The 21,357-nt window shown below is 45.2% G+C and overlaps 1 protein-coding gene across 1 annotated transcript; it reads right to left on the bottom strand.

Annotated features, from left to right (window-relative positions):
• Positions 1-1,764: 1,764 nt before the first annotated feature.
• On the bottom strand, positions 1,765-20,925 carry eya3 (EYA transcriptional coactivator and phosphatase 3). The gene is made up of 19 exons (XM_066717634.1): positions 20,389-20,925; positions 15,057-15,176; positions 14,128-14,174; positions 13,572-13,681; positions 12,941-13,006; positions 12,206-12,275; positions 11,286-11,428; positions 10,758-10,895; positions 9,871-9,956; positions 9,333-9,510; positions 9,099-9,217; positions 8,632-8,715; positions 8,002-8,091; positions 7,838-7,896; positions 7,490-7,650; positions 7,048-7,162; positions 6,671-6,792; positions 6,234-6,334; positions 1,765-5,996 (listed from the first exon to the last, which is right to left on the bottom strand). The coding sequence occupies exons 2-19, from the start codon at positions 15,087-15,089 to the stop codon at positions 5,916-5,918; spliced, it is 1,803 nt and encodes a 600-aa protein (XP_066573731.1). The 5' UTR covers positions 15,090-15,176; positions 20,389-20,925; the 3' UTR covers positions 1,765-5,915.
• Positions 20,926-21,357: the final 432 nt, after the last annotated feature.

Below are 21,357 nucleotides of genomic sequence, written 5' to 3'. Positions count from 1 at the left end.
AGAACAGAAGGGACTGCCTGGAATGTTAGTTATGAAGTATAGAGATGGATTTAAAAGGACATTGGTGAAGTAAAGGCTCTTGTAAGGGTGAGGGTGATATCTGCACCTGCAGCTGTGCAGTTATGGCCGGGGTGTGACTGAGTCCTCATTATTGTACTGGAGCTTAGTTTGCACAAAGCAAATAAAAACTAATAATAAAATAATAAAATAAAATGGGTGTGCTAAAACACAAACAACTCAACTACATAGAAAGTAAGGAAGGCAGATATGAGAAACATGGCAACTTGGGAGGACAACCCAATTGTTGTTTCTTTGTGTGTGTTTGTGACAGGAACAACTTTTAATGCAATTATTCCGACTCCCGAAAACTGTTGCCTTAATCTCCATCACTTTGCCATAGAAGTGTCAGTATATTGGGTTGCTCTTGGGTCAACAACAGGATGAGGAAGCTGGCCGCCAACTTCTACTCCTCTCCTGACCAAGCATGAACAAGCCAGGGCCGGACCAACAGATCCCCACTGTGTGCTGTGAGGGAATGTTTAAACTCTGCCATTTCCAGGGATGCTCATTTGTGAATCTAAGGAGAAAAAGTAAATTTTACAGCTCACCTACCACATGTAAGTCAATATTTGGTGCCATTAAGAAAACTTATGTAGAGTGGCGAGCCATATTTAAAACAGACTCGTACGAAGTCCTGTCTTGAATATTTACACAAAAACAGTTATTTGCCCTCAATGCCGAGAGCTCTGCCTGGTGAAAGAGCAGCTCTGCTCATCACTCACATAAGGTTTTCATCATAATGCTGTGCGGTTGCTTTTCATCTGCAGGGACTGGTAGGTTTGTCAGAATAGATAGAGCAAAATATAGGCAGATCCTTGATCGCTGTACACCGCCGCTCTCAAACATACAGCAGTTACAGGAATTTTGTGAAGAAAGAGTGGGCAACCCTTAAACACTCAAGATGTGAAAAGCTGGTAAGAACATAGCACAAGAGGCTGTCATTGCTGCAAGAGGAGGAGCGACTAAATATTACATGCTAATTCACTCCGGGGGGGTGAATACTCAGTCAAGGTGGAATTTGCCGTTTTGTTTTTCATACGATTTTCTTTCATAATAAATGTTATGCTCAATCAGAAGGTGAAGTATGCTTTGTTACTTTATACATATATATAAAAAAGCCCTTTTCAAATCTGTTAAAATATTAGGTTGTAATATAACAGAAAGTGGTGGAAGTCCAAGGGGGGTTTATACTTTCTACAGCACCTTTACGTGGTGGGCAAATAGTCTTTTCAAGGGAAGGGGGACGATGAGACTATGAGTTGGCCATGAGGACGAGGCCATCGGACCCCAACTCAAGAACTGACTCCCAAGTTATAATTTACATAAATTCAACATTTAAGTGATGTTCACAGATATTTGAATAAAATGACCACACAGGGATTTTTCTAAGGGCAGTCTGAAGTATTGTGGTGGAAGGATTGAATATGTAATGTAGAAAAAAAGAGAAGTAGGTGGTGAATTTAATTCAAATGTATTTTTCAATAAGGAGATCAGAACCTGACTTGCATTAACTTTCCAAAACTCTAGGTTTTGTTTTTCTTGTTTTGGTCACCATATAGGATTACAGGGAAGTAAAGTCTCCACTTCCTGACTTGTTGATATTTAAATAACAGTTGATATCCTTCAATGCCCCCCAATGAAAAATGGTTTAATGATAATATAAAAGGATACAAATTGATAATAACATTCACACACCGAACAGAACATCTTCCAGGTCTTTAATGTAAACTTACAAAAACAAAGTAACATTTATGTAAAAAAACAACATACATTTGAAAAATAAATAGATATGTACAATAAAAGGAAACTGTCATCTTACGCAAGGGAAGAAAGAAACCAGACCCAAGAACTTCTCAAACCCAGTTACTACTTTGGTTTCCGGGATTGTTGTGTAACGGGCGCATTATTATTTGCATTAGAAATGGACAGTGCTGGAGAAGAGATCACCCTCCAGTGAATACAAAACCCATTGATGATACCACCAACAAAGGCTCTCAAACTCAGTCCCTGGGGGGCATTTCTACATTTTAAATTCCTGTAATTAACACTCATTAACCCTCAGGCCCTGAAGATCAAAGTGTGAGGCTCTTGTTCGAAAATGTTTTGTATGCGGATATTATTTTTCTCATTATTAATAAACGCTTCAAGAAGAAAAATGATTTTAAAACCATGCCACATTAGTTTTGATAGGGCTTATGGTAGCTTATTATTCTGTTTAAAATGCCCAAATGTTTGCACGGTTGCAAGTCACTGGACTGGACAAGCTGCACTGCAACGCTAGCCAGGAGGCTTCTAGTAACTTTTGACCCTTGCTCTAAACCACGAGACAGGTTGTAGCTAAGCACACAGATTAAATAAAAACAAAACAAAAACGGCACAGGGTCACTTCCACTCGAAAAGTGAAATACAAAACACAAAAGAAAACTACACCTAAAATGATGAAAATCAAATCTAAAAAAAAAGGTGGGATTCAGGTGATGTTGAACTGTAGGAAACTGTTTCTCACACTGTCCAGCCAACCTCGTCTCCCTCCTGCCGTCATATATGATCAGCCACACGAGCTCACACTCACAACATTCATGTTAAAGGATCATTTAGTGGCTTTTTAACAAAACAAAAACAAAATGAAGGATCTGATGGGACATGATGTCACTGTAGCATCGCGTACAGTCAGACCAGAAAAGGCAAAGAACACGGACTCTCCATGCTGCTGCAGGAATCTCACCATCTCCGTCTCCTGCCCAACCCCGTGGAAAACACACCAATTTGTCAACTCGATGTCAAATCAGTGCCTAGGTAGGGATGAAACCAGTTTCCATGAGCTTAAAACATACGACGGATTGATATGTAACGGATGATTCAATTTTTACGAAGAGACGCCACATCAGGAGGATTCAGAGTCGGAATAAACATGCATTTTATTACACAGACCACACGCAGCTAGAGGAATACAAAATATATATAAAAAGCAAAAAAACATATCAGCATACTAGCCAATTATTCCAGAATGTCCCCAATAGCACTTACAAACAGATGCAGTATCGAGAGACGCAAACAGAAAACATTCTCCCTTCGTTTTTTTGTCGTCACACTGGCTTTGCCTCTTTAGTCTCCGCCCTCCATGTCCGAGATTTCCAAGAGATGCGCGGCCCTGGCAGAAAAGCGGAGCGGGACCGAGCCTCGAGAGGGTCATTCTGCGCTCGAGGGCCGGCAGACGCGAAAGCAGACCCCAACTCCTCAGGACTCGCCCGACTCCCAAATGACAGATGGATGCAGAGAAGTTCCAGAAAACGACAAACTCAACAGGTTCGAAAAGTTTCTGGATAGTGTACTATTAGTTTAGGACGTTACGAGAGTCCGGACTCAAGCATAAATAGGCTTAAAACACACAAAAATGGGAAAGAAGAAAAAACGAAAAACATTTGAAGCTTTAAGCCAGTGTTCTAAAGTCCTGAAAAACCACAACCTGCCTGAATCTGTAGACCGTGTAGGAATGATGTTCTGCCAATTGCAAATAGCATCCAGAAGACCAGTACACTTTCCTGCACATGGATTCCAGACTCCTTGTTGTTTTTATATTAAAGGACACAATGTGCTGAACATTTGGTAGTAGCTACTGCCACTTATGCGCAGATCTGCGTTACTGGGCACTGCAGTAACACTGCAAAAGGGCCAATCCGTGACCTCTGTTGCTGCAGGGAAACGCAGTCAGCTGACGCCACATTTCACCAGGCTGGGCTCCAGCGTTGGCCTTCAGTGCTGCCAACACCCCCAGCTACCACAGCTTCCCGTCTGTCAGTCTAGGGAGGCGTGTGAACACGTCCCCGGGACTCTTCCACAGAAACAAAGAAGGGGAAGCTGCCAGGATGGCACCTGTACCTGTCTGAGCCGGTATTGCCTTGTGACCGATCCCTTTCCAACGGGAGGTTTTGTTAACACGCTGAATAGTAAACATCACTGCGTGTTGATTGTCTGTGCAGTATGGAGGCGGCTCACAGTGCCTCCCAGGTGTTAGAGTTACAGTAACACTTACCAAACCTGGGAACCAATATAACACATTATACTGATTGAGAGAATGGCACGGTTTTCTTCGGCAAGAAGGTGTCGAGTTCTAACACAACACAGACGTACCAAGACTGGGGTGGACTGCCCCTAGATCTTCCTGGGGGATAACTTACAAATCAGTCAGCAGGACATCCACATTACAGAAGAAATCTGCATCAAAAGATGAGGAAGTTGCCCAGACATTCATTTCAAATCATGCATCAACACAAGCAAGTGTTACTGTAGCTTTAAAACCACACGGGTTTGAGCACCAGCGGAGAGAGGAGGGAAAAAAAACAGGATACAATTCAAATAGACCATGACAACTCTACACTCTACTATCACAATAATTTCAAAGTTTAACAGTTCAGTACATCCCTTACACAGTATATATGGATTAAAAGGCACTATATAAATATTTACACACACACACACACACACACACGCTGTATACACATTCTTTATGTCAAGCTGCTGCTCAAGATGCAATCTGCCCAGGCTCAGTTAGCTGAGTCGTAATTCCACTCTGACCACGACGGACCTTCCCTTTGCCAGCGACATATTTCCCCAGCGCCCACCAGCTGCACGAATGAGACAAAGGGGGGAAATAAAAAATGACTCGGGGAAATACATTGACTTGCGAAATATTGCACATCTGGGTTGTTTTCAGTTTTGGCCGATATCTCGCAGCTCTCTGTCGTCACCTGCGATGCTCAAGCGAAACGAGACCTCCAGACACAGCGGCCTCTGTAACTGCCCCGCGGCTCGATTTCATTTGAATTCAGCGTGCATGGAGAGGCATGCTTGTGGAATGACTCGTACACTGCATGACGTGAACTAATGAGGAGAGCTTTAGTGAGACGTTCTCACACACACGTCATTTAACGAGCCCGTTAGCCGTTAATCTCTGAAGGCGTGGACTCTGACAAACAACCCCCCTCGGGATGAAGGGACTTCGGGCACGCGGGTCTCCAGGGGGGGATTTTTAGGGCACGATTCCAAGGCTTCTCAAAGCAATTCGAATCTCACTATGTTCTACTGTGTTCCTCGCTTTGGTAAGTTGACCTGGGCAATAAAAAAATAAAAAATCTTTAGCTTAATTAATTGTTCATTAAACTCTACCCATCAACGATAGCTCTCCAGTTGGATGGGCTCCGTTTCAGGCGAGTGACAACTGACGAATCCAGAGACCAGAGGAGCGGCAGTGAAGGTTTGCATTGAAAGAGGTGTTGAAGTCTAAGAACTGCTGCCCAACACGGCGGTGAAGTCAGCGACTGAAACCATCAGGGTATATAGTGTTTAGACCAGAACCAGCCTGAGTCTGCATTCACAAATTATAACAACCAAAAACAACAACAAAAAGATGATGAAAAACTCCCCAGCCAGGGTGATGCATTGCCGAGTCCTGCAGAACCGAGACGTCATGTTGATCCGTGCGAGAGGGAGAGACCACCTTCCCTTTGTTGTGTTGAAGGATCTGCCCCCCACCCCACCACTCCTACCCAGCTCTGGCAGCGCAACCCTGCGTCAGGACCAGCCTAGGAGTGGGGGGGGGGGTCGAGTCCTGGTAGCCGCCATCTGGGGTGCCGGCTGTGAGCGAGTGAGAGCGAGAGGTTGGCATACCCTCAGGGCTGTGTCACCTGGACCACTGAGGCCTGGGGGGTGGGGGGCGGTCAGCCTGCCAACAGGAGATCAGGGGAGGAGAATACAAGAGGGTCCCGTCCTCGGTGTCCCCCAGCTCCGCCGAGTAGTGTGTAGTCCCTGTCCAGAGAGCCCAGGCTCCTCCTGGCCTCCTCGCCCTTCGCGCCTCCCTATAAGAAGTCCAGCTCCAGAGCTTGGTGCAGGGAAACCAGGTCTCCGTGGTTCGAGATGCGCCAGAAAGGCATGTTGTGCTGCAAAGATAGGACGGGGAACGTTATTCCACTGAAGGCTTCTGCTGGAGCCCTATGATGAGGGCCTGTCTGTGGACCGACACAGGGAAAGCCTGGATATAAAGCAGGTGTCTCCATCCCTCAAGCTGGAGAGCTACAGGGTTGGACATCTCATTCCATCCAACTTTAAACCTGAGGGATTAGTGGGGGGGAGCTCTTCAGAACCAGGTTCTCAGACCCCAGAAGGACGCGGCTCACCTGCTTGGCTGCGAATTCCTCATCGCGTCCGTCGCCAATCACCACGTAGGTCACCTTCTTGCCAAAGCGAGAGACGATGCGCTCGAAGCAGCTCTCCTTGCCTGCGGAGAGAAGAGACGGCTCAGCCCGGCTCACTGCCCCTTCGGCCCACCACACACAATCGCAGGCCAGCTCTTTTGCAATGGTGTCAGGGGCAGGGTGGTCATCTTTGCCATACCATCCATGACATACATAGGAACCCACCTATACGAAACCCACCTCCCATTTCATTTCTAGTTTGGCCAGAGGAGATTTTACTTCACTTTTGTTTTGATCACTGTGAAGGGGATGGACTTTGACTGAAACGACAAGCATCTGTTCTGTCAGTGTGGTCCTCTCTTCAGTGAGAGATATTTGGACCATGCTGGGGACCGCAGTGGAGCCCGCGGGAGCCTTACCTATTTTGGTGGCGCTGTAGATGTTCTCGATGGGGAACACGTCCCCCAGGCCGTACAGCAGCACCTTGGCCAGCGCAGGGACCAGCTGGGTGGTGGTGACCAGAACATTGACGCACTTCCCTCTGCCGAGACAAAAAGCATTCGGTGAGAAATCTGTGCATTGCAACGAGCCAGATATAACAACGTAGAAACCAGCAGCACAAACACAACAACACACAGTAAACAACACCTTTCATTGCCATTGAGGGACACACTGTGTCTCCTGGCATTAAAGTCAAATGTCAACATGGCTTCATTAAATATTCAGTACGGATTTGACCTTCTGGGCAGTTTGGTCGATTTCCCGTGACCAGTTCTGATTTCAGTCCATTTCTCACCTGGCCTGAATCATCAGCAGAGATTTCATGGCGGTGCCCAACCAGGAGTCGGTCACAGACTCCACTTCGGCCTGAAGACTCGTCAGCAGCTCCCTCTTCATCGGCGTCAGGAGACCTGTCACCGGGAAGCAGCAGGAGCAACACAGTCAGAGTCACATCTTACAGAAGTCTTTCTTGCCAGGACGCTGTTGATGAACCTGCACTCCAGGGGCTGGGGCTACAGTCCCACCCTGAGTTTTGACAGTGACAGCAGAAGGCATCAAGACTAAATGACAGTCAAAATTTGATAATTTTGCCATGAGACAAAAAGATCTTGTATTGGAAATGACGACAGACGGCAGCCTTGGACAACCCGAGCCAGGAGGAGGGACACCATGGGAACTGAAATCTGTGAGAAATTGAAGGCCAGAATCGCTCCCCCCCGGCCCTGAGAGCAGCTCACCCCCGATGTTGCCCTTGTAGCTGTTGTAGATCTCCTTGAGGCGCCGGTAGCGGAAGGCCAGTTTCCTCATCCACTCCACACCCCCCTGCACCCCGCTGGTGGACCCGGGGCCCCCCCCGCCGCTCGAGCCGCTGAAGCCATCAGTGGTGAAGTTGTAGTTACTGCAAGACAAGGCCGAGACCACGCCCTCACTAATTTAATCGGGGGGCAGAGACGTAAAATTGTAATGAAACAACAGTGCACCTGGCCAGGACTGGGATATTTCCCTTTATTTTAAAGTGGCTTCTGTTATTGTGCAGATAAATACTGAAAGACAGGAGGGAGGATGTTGCGAAGTTGGCTGAATACCTCAGGTCTTGTCCATTGTCGTCAGAGGCCACATCTTCTACATGAACCTGATCACACTCCTGAGGGGAAAACAGGCCGTCAGCACCATTATAATTTCATCAGTTGTCATTCCAGGGAAAACATGGTCATTGCCTTCAATGCCAATTGTTAAATCTTCAGCTCACCTCCAGGTCATTGAAGAACAGATGTGTGTCTGCGAGCTCAAAGATCAGCTCCTCCATCTGTAAGCCCAGGTTGAGGGCGGTTGTCGAGTCCTAGTGCACAGACAGGGGGAGGGCTGAAAAATGCAACCATTGCCTGCATGCAACAGGACACAGACTCTGAGGGCACAAAAACGTCCCTGGCTAACTTTGTTCCATTCGCATTATTATTTGGCTTAATTCACTGGGGTGAACAAGATGAATACGAGACAAACCAGAACACATCAGTAACACATGACCAAACTGTCAATAACAGGCAAGTTGTTGAAATGGGAGCGTGATATTGACATCATAAAGCCGCCCCCTGGAGGAGTTTTGCATGTGGCGAACAGGTAACGCATTTAGAATAATTAAAACTCTTGTTTTTCTACTTCGGTTAAACAGACAGAAATTAAGAGGTGTATTAACGCATATTGACATATACCAGTGAGATTTGTTTTTTAAAAACAAAATTAAAATGGCACCGTAAGTCAATCTGGGAGGTTTTGTACTCTGGGACTATTGACTGCTTCACCACTGGAAATCTAAACCAAATTGCACAAAACAACCAAGTAGGATGAAAAGCAAACGGTGGTGTAAACAGGTCTTCAGTACCTTGCCAAACTTCTGTGCGAAGGAGCCCGTGAGCAGGGAGTGGAAGATGATGATCGTCTCATCCAGATCCCAGAGAAACACGCGCTGGAGGGGGAGAAGAGCCAAGAGCACAGTGAGGGAGGGGCTGGAAAGGGCAGGCTCCCAAGCAGGCTCTGTATTTTACAATGCGTTTGACTGACACCTCCAGTTAACCCAGTAAACACTGCCTGCACTCTTTAACTGACCTGAGGAAGGACCCTGACTCTTTGACTGTCATATTGTCTGCTGACTGAACAGGTTCAATTATTAATTCAATTGGAATAAGAGTCTTGGATCTGGACGGTTCTGATATTTATATATTCATTTATGCATCTGAAGTTGGGGGTGAGAATGAGCAAGAGTGTTCCCTTCAGCATTCTCCCATTTTACTGCAGACTCGGTATTTGAAATGGTATCTGTTAGGGATCTGAATGCGTGGTGACCAATACCTCCAGGTCAGCGTTGGCCGTCTGCGTGGAGTCCGATTTCTTCCCTTTGCCCTTGGCCTTGCCCGTGCTGTTCCTCCGGCTGGGCTCCTCCTGGTCCCTGGCCGCCCCTGCCGAGGAGTCTGTGAACACAGCACGGACGGTCACACCCCAGCACGAACTACGGGCTCCACACTACAGGCTCAGCGCGGGGCCGCACAGAAGAAGGCCTTCAGGGCGTCGACACACTGGCTCTACCTGTGGCGTTGGGCAGTCCGGCATCAACGGGGTCCTCAGGCTTCACGCTGGGGTATCCAGCTGTGCCCAGGCCCTCCGTCACCGTGCTGCTGTTGGGCATGCCAGCGGCCATGTAATTGGGGGCTGCGTAATACTGGGGGTACTGGCCCTGCCCCAGGGAGCTGTAACTGGGGTACTCCTAGAACAGCAAAGGATGACAAAGGCAGTCAATGGCGATGGATCAGTGTGGAAGAGCCTCGGTGAGAAGGTAGCTGATCTCCTAGAGGTTTTCAAATCGCTCTTGAGGGGGGTCAGGGGGCACCACACAGTGAAACAAAGCCATGACAACGAGATGGAGACCAAAAGAAGACAACAGCTAAGACCATTACAAGGTGATTCCACAGCGTTGACGTACAGGCAGAATATAAACAAACACGACTGCAGAGGAACAGAGAACAGGTGATTGTTCAGTGACTATTCATTCTGAGACTCTCCCAGTTATGGAGATAGTTAATAGATTTATAAAGTAACTCGGGGACCCAACAACGCGTTCACTCACTTGATGCGTCACAGTAGCGGTGGCCGTTGTGGCCGCGGTCGCAGGGGGGATATTGGTATAAACACTTGATGTTGTGAAGCTGGAACCTGCGAAGTACAACCATCTCCATTATTTCTCAATTTATAATGTGATAAAGCATGTTTAGTAATACACCACAGTACAAGAGAACAATGCCCAGCTGGATTCAATTAAAAACTTTCCAGATGCGAACTAGAATACTTCTGTCTTTAACAAAGACTTCCTGTTTGTGACCAGAGAGAGACTAGTTTAGTGTTGTAATAGGTCAATTGATATCAGTACAGATAGAGAGAGAAAACACATCTACAGATGATCACAGATACCGAGTGCCGACCCTGAAGACTTGACAACTCAAAGCCCATTAGTCTCTTAGTGCTGCTTAAATTCAGAGGGAAGATGGAGAGGCTGCCTTGGCTGGGGATAGAAATTATGTTGGCCATAATCACTTGCAGTAGCAGGATCAGTTATATTGATTGGTTTTCTTTTTGTTCTTTTATTATTAATTTAAAATTTTACATCTACCCATATGACTATTTCTATTTCAACCTAATCTACAGATCTGATCTAATCTACAGGCCTGGCTACTGCTGGTCTCTATTCACCTCTCATCCCAGTCAAGCACTCTGTTCTCGCAGCTCACTACTGTTACCATGATATGAAGGAGATGGAGAGGAGAACCGGACAGGAAGGGATGAGTTGGGGTGGCTGGGAGTGGGCTTGTCTGAGGGGGATGGATTTATAGTAGCGGTCTCAAATAATAATACTACAAATGATCACTTTAACAGAATGGGAGCCAATGTTATTTTTGTTCAGGTCTGAGCATCTTATAAATTAATAGATAGATAAATGGTAAGAACAAAACCGCTTGCCTTGGCTGGGGTAGGAATAGTGTGCCTGTCCGGGCTGGGTCGAGGTATAGGAGGTGCTGAAACTGAGGAAGCCGGGCTGTGCCACCACCGGCGTCTCGGACAGCGCGCCCTCGGGCTTGATACCGGGCCACATGGCACCTGCGGGGACCAAGGGAAACATGGCAGACCAGGAACTCAGCCCATCCTCCCAGAGCCGAAGCTACCAGGTTTCACAGTAGCTATTTAATCAAGCAGATCTTCCGACTCCTGAGCTTTAGCCATTTTAGCCATCACAGGAATATGTTCAGCACAAGAAAGACAGTCTTTTTTGGAGCTTTAGGCAGAAAATTAGATCTCACAAAAGCTTGTTTATCTGTATTGACATGGGAAACAGACATGGGAGAAACGGTAATGACATGAACATTGATACTGGGCTTATTCTGATTTTTTAAATACTAATTCTACAGCCTCTGCAGTCATCGTGTGAGCTGGCATTGAGAGAGCAGCTGTGTTAATTTGCACAGAAGAAACGGGCAGACGGCTCCTTACCGAAGGGAGGTAGGCCGTAGTTTTGGCTCGCTTGTGGGTAGGCAGTGTAGATCGTGGACTGAGCGACGGCAGGAAACTGCGTCGGTGTGGAGTAGGAGGTGACGGCTGGGGCGACCGACGCGGGCAGGATGTGCGTGAAGGACCTGCCGGTGTAAAAAGCATGAACGTTACATCCCACCCACAGTGCTCAGCGAAAACCACAGACCTGCCTAATACGCACTACACGTGTGCTTCAAACGGCGCTAGGTGTAATAAACCCCAAGTTACCATCTGAGGTATGTTTTTGACACAGCAACTGGTTTTCTAATCCAATGAAAGCCCTCCAATTATAAATATACAAACAAACAGGAGTCTTAAAATCCTGTCATTTCACAGCACAGGCAGCATCGGTGTGGGGGTGGATTACTTTATTACAGACGCAAGCAGCAGCACGCACCCTGAATGCGCTGCGATATATTCCCTGGCATGCCATTAACGGTGAATGAAAGACATCACCACACCCCTTCATTTTACCTGAATTGCTGACCTGGGGTTATTAACTTTCTCCCTTCAAAACAATAAAAGAAAAAGTCTACCGCTGCCTGAATATCTGAAGTGTAAAAGGACTCTCTAGAACATCAGGCCAGCCAGACTTTAAAGACAGACAACGATGAGGTTTTTCTTTCTCACGAGAGTTAATCTCAAGGTCTACTCAGGCAGTCTGATGATATAATCGCAAAAGTAAGAGATACAGATTTAGGACATTCCCATTTTGGCAAATAACAAACCATTAACCACATCAAAGCTTCCCCGCTTTCATAACATCGTCTGAAGCAAGTCTTTCTTGTGGCCTTTTTGTTATAAGTGGATCAATGGTTGTCCGAAACTCCAAAGCCCTGCATTGTACACATAAGCTGCTTGTGAAAGAAAAGGAAACTTACTTGTTTGATTGGTACAGCTGTGAGGTATATTCATGTGATGTCTTTGTGTTAAGGCCTGTGCAGGTTACAGCTGAAAAGGCAGGAAACATTTCTCTTGATACAAATTATTTAAAAAAATAAATTCTTATTCTTTCCCCATCTCACGATTTAGAATTAAATGTTTGCGGTCATTGAAGCTTCAGGTAAAAACCAGAAGATCCATTCAGGGCAGCAAATTCTTCACTGCGGATTATAAAGCGCAAAGTCTTCTTTTCTCAAACTTATTGTCGACTACAGGAAATAAAAAAGCACCGTCTTTACAGGGTTTACCACACTGCAGAGCAATGAACTGAGACAGGCTACGATTTTATGCACACACATCCCTGTGGGATTTGACTCAAAGGGAGTTTTCTCAGTTATTTAATTCCTCGCTGGTTGCGTAACTGATTCTGTTGCTTGCAAAGCTTCAGCTCAGGGAAAAGGCCTTGGAAAGCTCATTTCAAGGAAGTGAAGGGGGACACAAATTGGGGGGACTAACTATGTCCCCGGAAAGTGTGCAACACTGATAACAATCCCAGTGTAATTTTCTGTCGCCCCTGCAATAATATTGAACAGGGAGCAGATTAACAACAACACAAATACATGTGCAATATACTACTACTAATAATGCGGAATTAGCACAAAATACAACAGAAACAATAGGAAAGCACAGAGGAGATAAAGCCATTATTTTAAAGGAGTGTTTCAGGGCCATACCGGTGTCTGGGAAGCTGTTCATCGAGTCGCTCCCGGTGGCATTACTGGATTCGGTCTCCCGTTTCACTGCAAAGACCAAAGAGCAGCTGTCAAAGCCCAAAGACTGGAGCTGAGCTCCACTGGCCTGAGATTATATCCTGTGCGTGATATCAACCTATCAATACCAGACTAAAAACACCTTTGCTGACTTGTCAGGATCCCCAAATGAGTGAATATGATGATTTGGTGCTTTTTGAAAAAATGCATAGTCAGGAGGGCAGTGCTAAACAATGTCTACATGACAACGTGCCCTGCTGTTTCAGAGTCGATGCAAACTGGCTCCTCCTGAAAGCAAACAAGTTAGAATTAGTTTGAGTGTCTCTGCAGACTGCAAATGCCTGGAAAGACACAATGGAGTGATGTATCAATTGAGGATCCTGGCCAGTGAGGAAGCTAGTTATTATGACAGAGCTCAGCTTATATAATACAAATACAGCCATCGGAAAAGGAGAAAAGAGAAGAGAGAGAGGAGAGAAAGAGATACAAGTTGCATGGTGATATCTGATTCAAACTAAAGACAGGTCAGTTTCTCAGCAGGGTTTGAAGCGGAGGCCACGGCATGTCTTGATATGAATGGTCTCTCTGTACTCACCCTCATCGAGGTGGGAATCGCCAGACAGGGGGTAAGAGTCTGAGTCCGGCTTGTGGACAGACGACTCGCCCGCGCCGGCCTGGGTGTCCCCGTCGCCCATTGCCTTTGTCCTGCGCAGACGAGAACAAGCCAGCAATGTCAAGAGCACACTTCCTTAAACCCACACAATGCCTTCAAATGCAGATCCGTCTCCCTAATTTGTCTTAATATAGTGGAGATACAAATACAGCGTGGGGGGCTGTGGTGGCCTGCCTGTGGCTCAGTCAACAGCAAGAGACAGTCATATGCCACCTGGGCCAGGATGGGTGTTTTGGTTCTTCCCACCTCCTTTCTACAGCTCTAACTTCTTTTTTTCACCAGCTGGTTGATGACTATTTCTTATGCACATTTATTTTGTTTGCATTTCGTTGGTATTTTTGCTAGCACTCTGTTAAAGAACAATTTCTGGGGATTGGAGAAAATATGGCCCCATACCTGCCCACATTTTGCAGCCTTCCCCAGTCGCTTTTTTTTTTTGTCTTTTGTGCGACAGATCGTAGGACACAAATTGACATACCTTGGCCCCTTTTCTTCTGGGTCTAAGTCATGGCGGGCTTTCTTTGACTATAAAAGAGACATTAAAAACATAAATTACCATAAAGTTAACAGACAACCTGCTCTAGAAAGTCTACTACTGCATCAGGACATTGGTTTCCATGTCATCATTTTCTATGCAAATATATCCCCAACATCTATTGATCCAGTTCAATTGTTCTGACAAACTAACAAACTGTACGCTTTCAATTTGTGCTTCTCTTTACAAGCAAGTAACTTCCCTCCTGGGTTCTCTTGTTACACAGTCTGAATGCAAAAGCTCTCAGTTCTTAACGTGTTGTAAAGAGGACCCTCTAAAATAACCACGTTGCAGAAGAACAGAGGATCCATTGATATATCATGCATTTCAGTTTGGGACTTTCAGATGCCAGTTTAGCCACTCCAATGAAACAATAAGAATCAAATCACTATAAAACACCCCACAATAAATCGGATGCATTCTGTGCTTGAACTCAATACCTCGTGAATTAAATAAGGAGGCAGCCTCTATTGGCTTTCACTGAAGGGTAGAAACAAACTATTAGGGTAAAGGTCAAGTGCTCGTTAATTGCTCTGACAATTATATTAATCTATTATCTTGTGGCTGGAGGACAAAATTACAGGCCAACACAGTGAGAACATGATTCATACTGCTGGCCCTTAATTATAATAATAAAGCCATAAATAATAATGGATTATGAAATACACTGAAACAAACTACAAAAGCACTAACACCTTTAATAACACACACATTTAAAAAAACATGGTTATGATAAAGGTAGATTTAACAGCTTATCCTACATGCAATCCCCCCCCAATAGCCATAAATACAACACACACACACACACACACACACACACACACACATTGTTTTTCATAACTAATAAAAGACCAATCAGAAATGAGACTCACAGGCATTTCCGTCAGCTCCTGTGACTCGTCCATCACTGCGAGGGAAGACTGGGCCCGTTTCCTCTTTGAGAGTGGCACGCTGCTGGGCTACGCTCTGACACGCTGGAGGCTAATTGAACCCTGTCGAAGAAAACAAACATTTCGCACTCCTTTAAATACACCTGCGGTACGACCCCCCCCCTCACCGGCTTCCCATCTTCTCTCACTCGGAGTGCTTAGGTCTCAAACGGGTTACCACCGCGACGTCACCCGAAGCCAGGAAATGGAGCAGGCCGCCCTTAATCACGGGCACGGGATCCGCAGGTGAGCCAGGCTTCGCACATGCCATCCAATCTGCTCATGTCGTGTGCGGCGAGATTAAAACGAGAGCGGGGGACCAAAATACTGCCGGGCACGGCCAGGGAAAGGGAACATCATGGGTAACCTAGATTGCATGAATACTATTTGTAATTAGCTAGAAATTCTCGGGAGGATTATGACAAAAGCATTAAGTTATCAGGTTCAAGCTGTCTTGTCAATAGGCTGCGATGATACGATCTAACCTGATTTTTTTCTATTTTTTTCATTAATGGAGCATTTATATAACTGGCATATTAAACAAAAAACGGGGAAACTAGGTCAGACTACTACTTCGAAAAAAGCCAGGAACCAAAATAACAAAATATCCTCTTTTTTTATTTTATTAATAAAAACAATCCAACATAAAACAAGTCTAACTGTTAAAAGTTAGTTTATAAAAAAACGACGTCATCTTTTTCCCTCCAAGCAGATTCAATTTAAAAGCTGTAAAACTTGTCATGAGAGAGTTCAGTCCCAGTTGTAAAGGGGCAAAACAAGTGGCCAATTCCAATCCATTTTGCAGAGAAAAGCCTCTCTTTCCTCTGTGAACTTAGATCTCTCACAAAACATGCGCCAAAGGCTTTGCTCTTAAAACCACAGAGGTTTTCACAAAAGAAAAGACAGATGACATGCCACAGGTTAACAACCAGTCCAGTCAAACCCTAAGAGAGATCAGGATGAATGAGGAGGAGGTACTAAAGAGACTAGCAGGATTAAAAACAAACAAATCACCTGGGCCAGATGGGATATTTCCAACAGTACTTAAAGAAATGAGGGAAATTATTTATAGGCCTCTAAGTCACATATTCCAAATGACACTTAGAACAGGGGATGTGCCAACTGACTGGAAGACAGCAAATGTCAAACCAATCCACAAGAAAGGGCACAAAACTGAGCCAGGAAATTACAGACCAATCAGTCTCACCTGCATCACCTGTAAAATGTTGGAAAAAATGATTAGACAGAAAATAGAGGAGCATCTTAATGAAAACCATATTCTTGGAGATAGTCAACATGGGTTTAGACGAGGCAGATCATGTCTTTGTAATTCATTGGAGTTTTTTGAACACGCAACTCCAGCTGTAGATCATGTGAAAGCATATGATATGATATACTTAGATTTCCTAAAAGCTTTTGATAAGGTTCCACACCAAAGACTGATCCTCAAATTGGAAGCTGTAGGCATTCAGGGTAATGTAAGTAGATGGATTATGAACTGGTTGATGTCTAGGAAACAGAGGGTGTCGATTAGAGGAGTCGCTTCTAACTGGAGTGAGGTTGTTAGTGGAGTTCCACATGGATCAGTACTAGGGCCTTTACTGTTTCTAATCTATGTTAATGATCTGGACTCTGGGATAGTTAGCAAACTTGTCAAATTTACAGATGATACTAAAATAGGCGGCTCAGCAGATACAATCTCGGCAGCACAGGCTATTCAGAGGGACTTAGATAATATTCAGTTGTGGGCGACACCTGGCAAATGAAATTCAATGTGGACAAGTACAAGGTATTACATGCAGGTAACAAACATGTCCACTATAATTACACTATGGGAGGAATAGAACTAGATGAAGTAACGCATGAGAAAGACCTAGGAGTCTACGTGGACTCCTCACTTTGTCCATCCAAACAATGTGGGGAAGCAATAAAAAAAGGCAAACACAATGCTGGGGTATATTGTCAAAAGTGTAGAATTGAGCACAAGGGCAGTGATGTTCAGACTGTACAATGCACTAGAGCTCATCTGGATACTGTGGACAGTTCTGGGCTCCGCACTTCAAGAAAGATATCGCTGCTCTAGAGGCAGTTCAGAGGAGAGCAACCAGACGTATTCCAGGTCTGAAGGGAATGTCCTACTGAGAGACTGAGGACCTGAACCTTTTCACCCTGGAACAGAGGACACTACGTGGGGACTTGATCCAAGTCTTCAAAATCATGAAAGTCCAAGAAGACTTATTTGGAGAAAAACGTTTTTTTGAAATAAGCATTTCCATCAGAAACCCATTCATAACAAAAAAAAATATCTTTCGGACAAGGGCTAGTAAATGTTGATTATTTAAAAAACATGTATGTATATACGTCTACATACACATTATCAGATACATTCGAAATAAAAAGTAGGGAAAATAGTTAGATGCCGATCTTCATTGAACCATTTTCCTCTCTATATTTTTCTACCCATTGCAGTCACATACGAGGACATCGTTTTCAACAGCAATCCAGGCAGAGCTGATGAAGACTCTCTGCAAGCTGTACTGCGGATAATCATTATTCAACTCGGACAGGCTGTTGCACAAAAGAGGATGTATGAATCATGATTTGGCACGGAGGACTTTTTCCCTGTGAATAGATAATAAGGTTAGTACCACCTGTTTTCATTTTATGAGTAACTGAAAGGTTTCGATACAGTGGGAAAAAGTACAATTGTATAAATGTGTGTTTTAACCATGTCAAGCAAAACACTGTGTTTTTGCCACTGAGAAATAAACCACGACACCTCACCCAGTTACCCTGTTCACCTCGGTATTTAGGTTAAAAAAATAACCCCTGTTATGCAGTTGGCGCTGGGATTTGACACTTGACAACAGGAGCCCCCTCTCCCACCGCGGTGCGAACAGCTGCTGCTCCACTCAGAGAGGCGTATTGTTTGGCTGCGGAAAAGCACAGAGAACCCGACCCGAGTCAAACCAGAGCCTGGCATGTGACTGCTTTCCCCGGCACTATGAGTAGATGCCTTCAACTCCCCGTATGCCTAAAATACAGCTGCCACAGAGACGTACAGAACGGGCCGTGACAACACCAGGAGATAAAGATGAACACTGCAACTCAGGTAATGATTTTTTAAAACATTTAAATCCCATTTCTGTTTCATTAATGATGCATAATAAAGATTTTGCTTTTCTCGTTTCACCTCAGTTTTTCTGATTCATAGGGAATTTTTTTTTTTATAAAAAGTCAACTGAATTGATTTAATTTGGAAACAAACAACTATCTACTTGTACTGTTCAAAACGAACGTGTGTGTGTGTATATATATATATTTATATACATACATATTTGATAGGCTTGGTGTATTTTATATCATTTAACAAGCTTGTCCTACCTCTATGGTCCTGCATGTTAAATTAAAATGTGACACAATATCTTTAAATGTATTTGTGAATGTGTGAGAATATGGGGCCTTGCTTAAAGTAGACAATTTATCCAGGGCAGATTTAATTATAATTTTATCATTAACATTCATGAGAGGTAAACATACAAAGCATCCCAATTCCAAATGTGTCTTCCTCAGAGATGAAGAAGAAAGAGGTGTGGCGGGAAAGGAGAGAAGACTTAAAGAAACTAGCTGTAAAGTCTATCAACTCACAGGTTATCATTTCTTTGGATTGCATAAACACTCTCCATTTAAAATCTGCTTTTCGGGGGATCGAGGCGCTTAAGGGAAAAATACAACCATAAGGAAGTCCTTTTCACGTGTCCTTCCTGCAGTGACAATTTGAATGTCCTCATTTGCAAAATGTACAGAACATGCATCAGAGCCTACGTGCAGATTCGGGAAACGCTTCTACACGGTCACCTTCTGAGGTCAGTCAAGAACGCGCCTTGCTTTTGCTCTCCAGGTACGTAATTTCATACTGAAGGCAAATCCTGAACTTGAGATACATCCACGACCAAATTTAAAAGCACCAGCGCGGCTGTAAAACGCTGTGTTCATTTAGTTGGTAGAGGTAGTGATGGACGGTGTAGTGTTGGAGTTTATGGTCTGAATGAAAATTCTCTCGAATAGGATTTAAAAGATTTGTTTTAATCATGGTTTAGTTTCCTTATAACGGAGTACTACCGACGAATCTCTAAATGCTTATGGGTGTGACACAAATAGACATTGTATCTCTTCTGGTTCAAAGCAAGAGTGAAATACGTTATACTTATGCATTTTACCAGATTTAGATTAACTGGATTCAAAGGAACAAATGGGTGGGATGTAATATCAAAACAGAGAGAGATCTTAAGCAACCCCACTTTTATCACTCAGGGGTTCCCAAAGTGCGGCCCTTGAAGGATGTTTGGTGCGCCCCCCCCAAAGACAACCTTCAGGAAATAAAAAGGTATAATTTGGAACATATTTATTTTCTTTGGTGGTTCATTTTCTACTGCGGCCCCCCATCCCACGCAACCTCTAGACATTGGCCCTCCATCACAAAACATTGGGAACCCCTGTGCTAGCTGAAGAAACATCTGTTTGTACCCTGTGCAGTACCACAATAGTAAATGGTCTTCATAAAACTACATTTCCCTAAGTGCTGAGCTAGACAAATACAAACTAATAGTAAGCCATTGTAGCATTAGCATCCTATACAGGTTATTGGATTCCAGTTTAAAAGGACACACTCTTCTACAGAGGGATTTAGTCAAGATTTTCCAACCTAGCTACTTTAATGAGCCAGACCATGAAATGAAGATGCTGGCGCAGGAGACAGCTGCTCCAGCTGCGCAGTCAGACTGCCAGCTGTGCACCGATGTCTGCCCACGGCGCCGGACTAGTCTCCACCCCAGAGCCGCGCCAGTATTGACCGAGTGACATTAGAGAGACGGAACCGGCAGCAGCGGGCCGGCTCTGCGCCGCAATGTGTCCGGCGTGTCCGGCGCGGCGGCTGCGGCTCAAGGACGCGGAGACCCGGCGATACCGCACACTATCGCGATACATCGGAGCAACGCGAGTGATCACACGACTTTGCGCTTTTTCGGGGCGCAGAAACGCGGCGCAAAGGGAGACAAAGAGCCGGCCGGGGGGACTCTGCGCCTCGGAGCTGCAGACGCACCGAGAGCACACGACCCTCACCGACACGCATGCGGGGACGGGGGCACGAAGTACAAGTTCAACTTCGGTAGAGACGCGCTTCCCCTGCACAGCCCCAAGCACGGCCGCTCGCAGGGGTGGTCTGCGGGGCAAGGCAGGCCCACGGGTCAGTGAAACGGGTCTCAGTAGGTCTTACCATGGGGGTCGGTCCCGCTGCAGCCCGTCTCTCCGCGCCGCTCGCCTCCTGCAGTTGCCAGGGAGCACAATTTTGCAGGAAGTGCCGGCAGAGCGTAGAGCGCATGCGCCGACCTCACCTGGCCCATAGCCGTCCAGCAGACGCGCACGATTTGGCAGGAGGCCGGGCGGCCAAGTGCCCAGGCGTGGGGGACTGGTGTTCCCGGTTTTTATTCTTGGAAAGTCATCCAGTGTGATTCAAATACTGCGAACTGAAATGTTTCCGTACAGGACACAGATTCAATGTGTATTCGGTCGTTAAGCACATAAAGCACAATGTCCGTTTTCTCTTCAGTGATTTAAATCCTAATTAAGTGGATGTCCATAAAGAAACGTCAGATGCATTGCATCAGCAACTCATTGATGACTTATACGACGAACAAGAGCAGCGCTTATTGCAGTAGTCTTTATGTGCGTCTTTTAATTCAGGATTTGTAACAATTCCAGTAAAATCCAGCCTATAGAGGAACATCAGTCCAACACAGCCTTGTGCTCGGATCTCATTAGTGCTCTTTGTCGCCACCTAGTGACGTAACTGGCGAACCGCCGTGTCCAGCGCAGGGGCTGCTGGGTTGCAGGGCGGGCAGTTAGGACAGGTACTGGGCCTGGACTCTGCCATCCTTAAAACAAGCATGCAACTAATGATTTCCCATGTTTCCTATGTGTGAGGGCATTCTTTATGTTGTATTGATAAATATACATATACTCAGCAAAAAAGAAACGTCCTCTCACTTTCAACTGCTTTTATTAACTTAACGTGTAAGTATTTGTATGAATAAAAATGCTCTATTTCTCCTCGTCTTCCAAAGGGATTGAAAAAAGGGATTTTGGGAAGTACGGTGTGGGGGCACCGGAGGAGAAGGTGGGTGGGGGGGGAGAGATGGAAAGTTAGTTGAGTAAACTTTAAGGTTATTTAAATTATTGTTAAGTC

The sequence above is a fragment of the Amia ocellicauda genome, chromosome 11, assembly GCF_036373705.1.
Source record: "Amia ocellicauda isolate fAmiCal2 chromosome 11, fAmiCal2.hap1, whole genome shotgun sequence".
In the NCBI taxonomy this organism is placed as follows: Eukaryota; Metazoa; Chordata; class Actinopteri; order Amiiformes; family Amiidae; genus Amia; species Amia ocellicauda.
The sequence above is the reverse complement of the archived record's forward strand: the minus strand, read 5'-3'. Positions and strand labels throughout refer to the sequence as shown.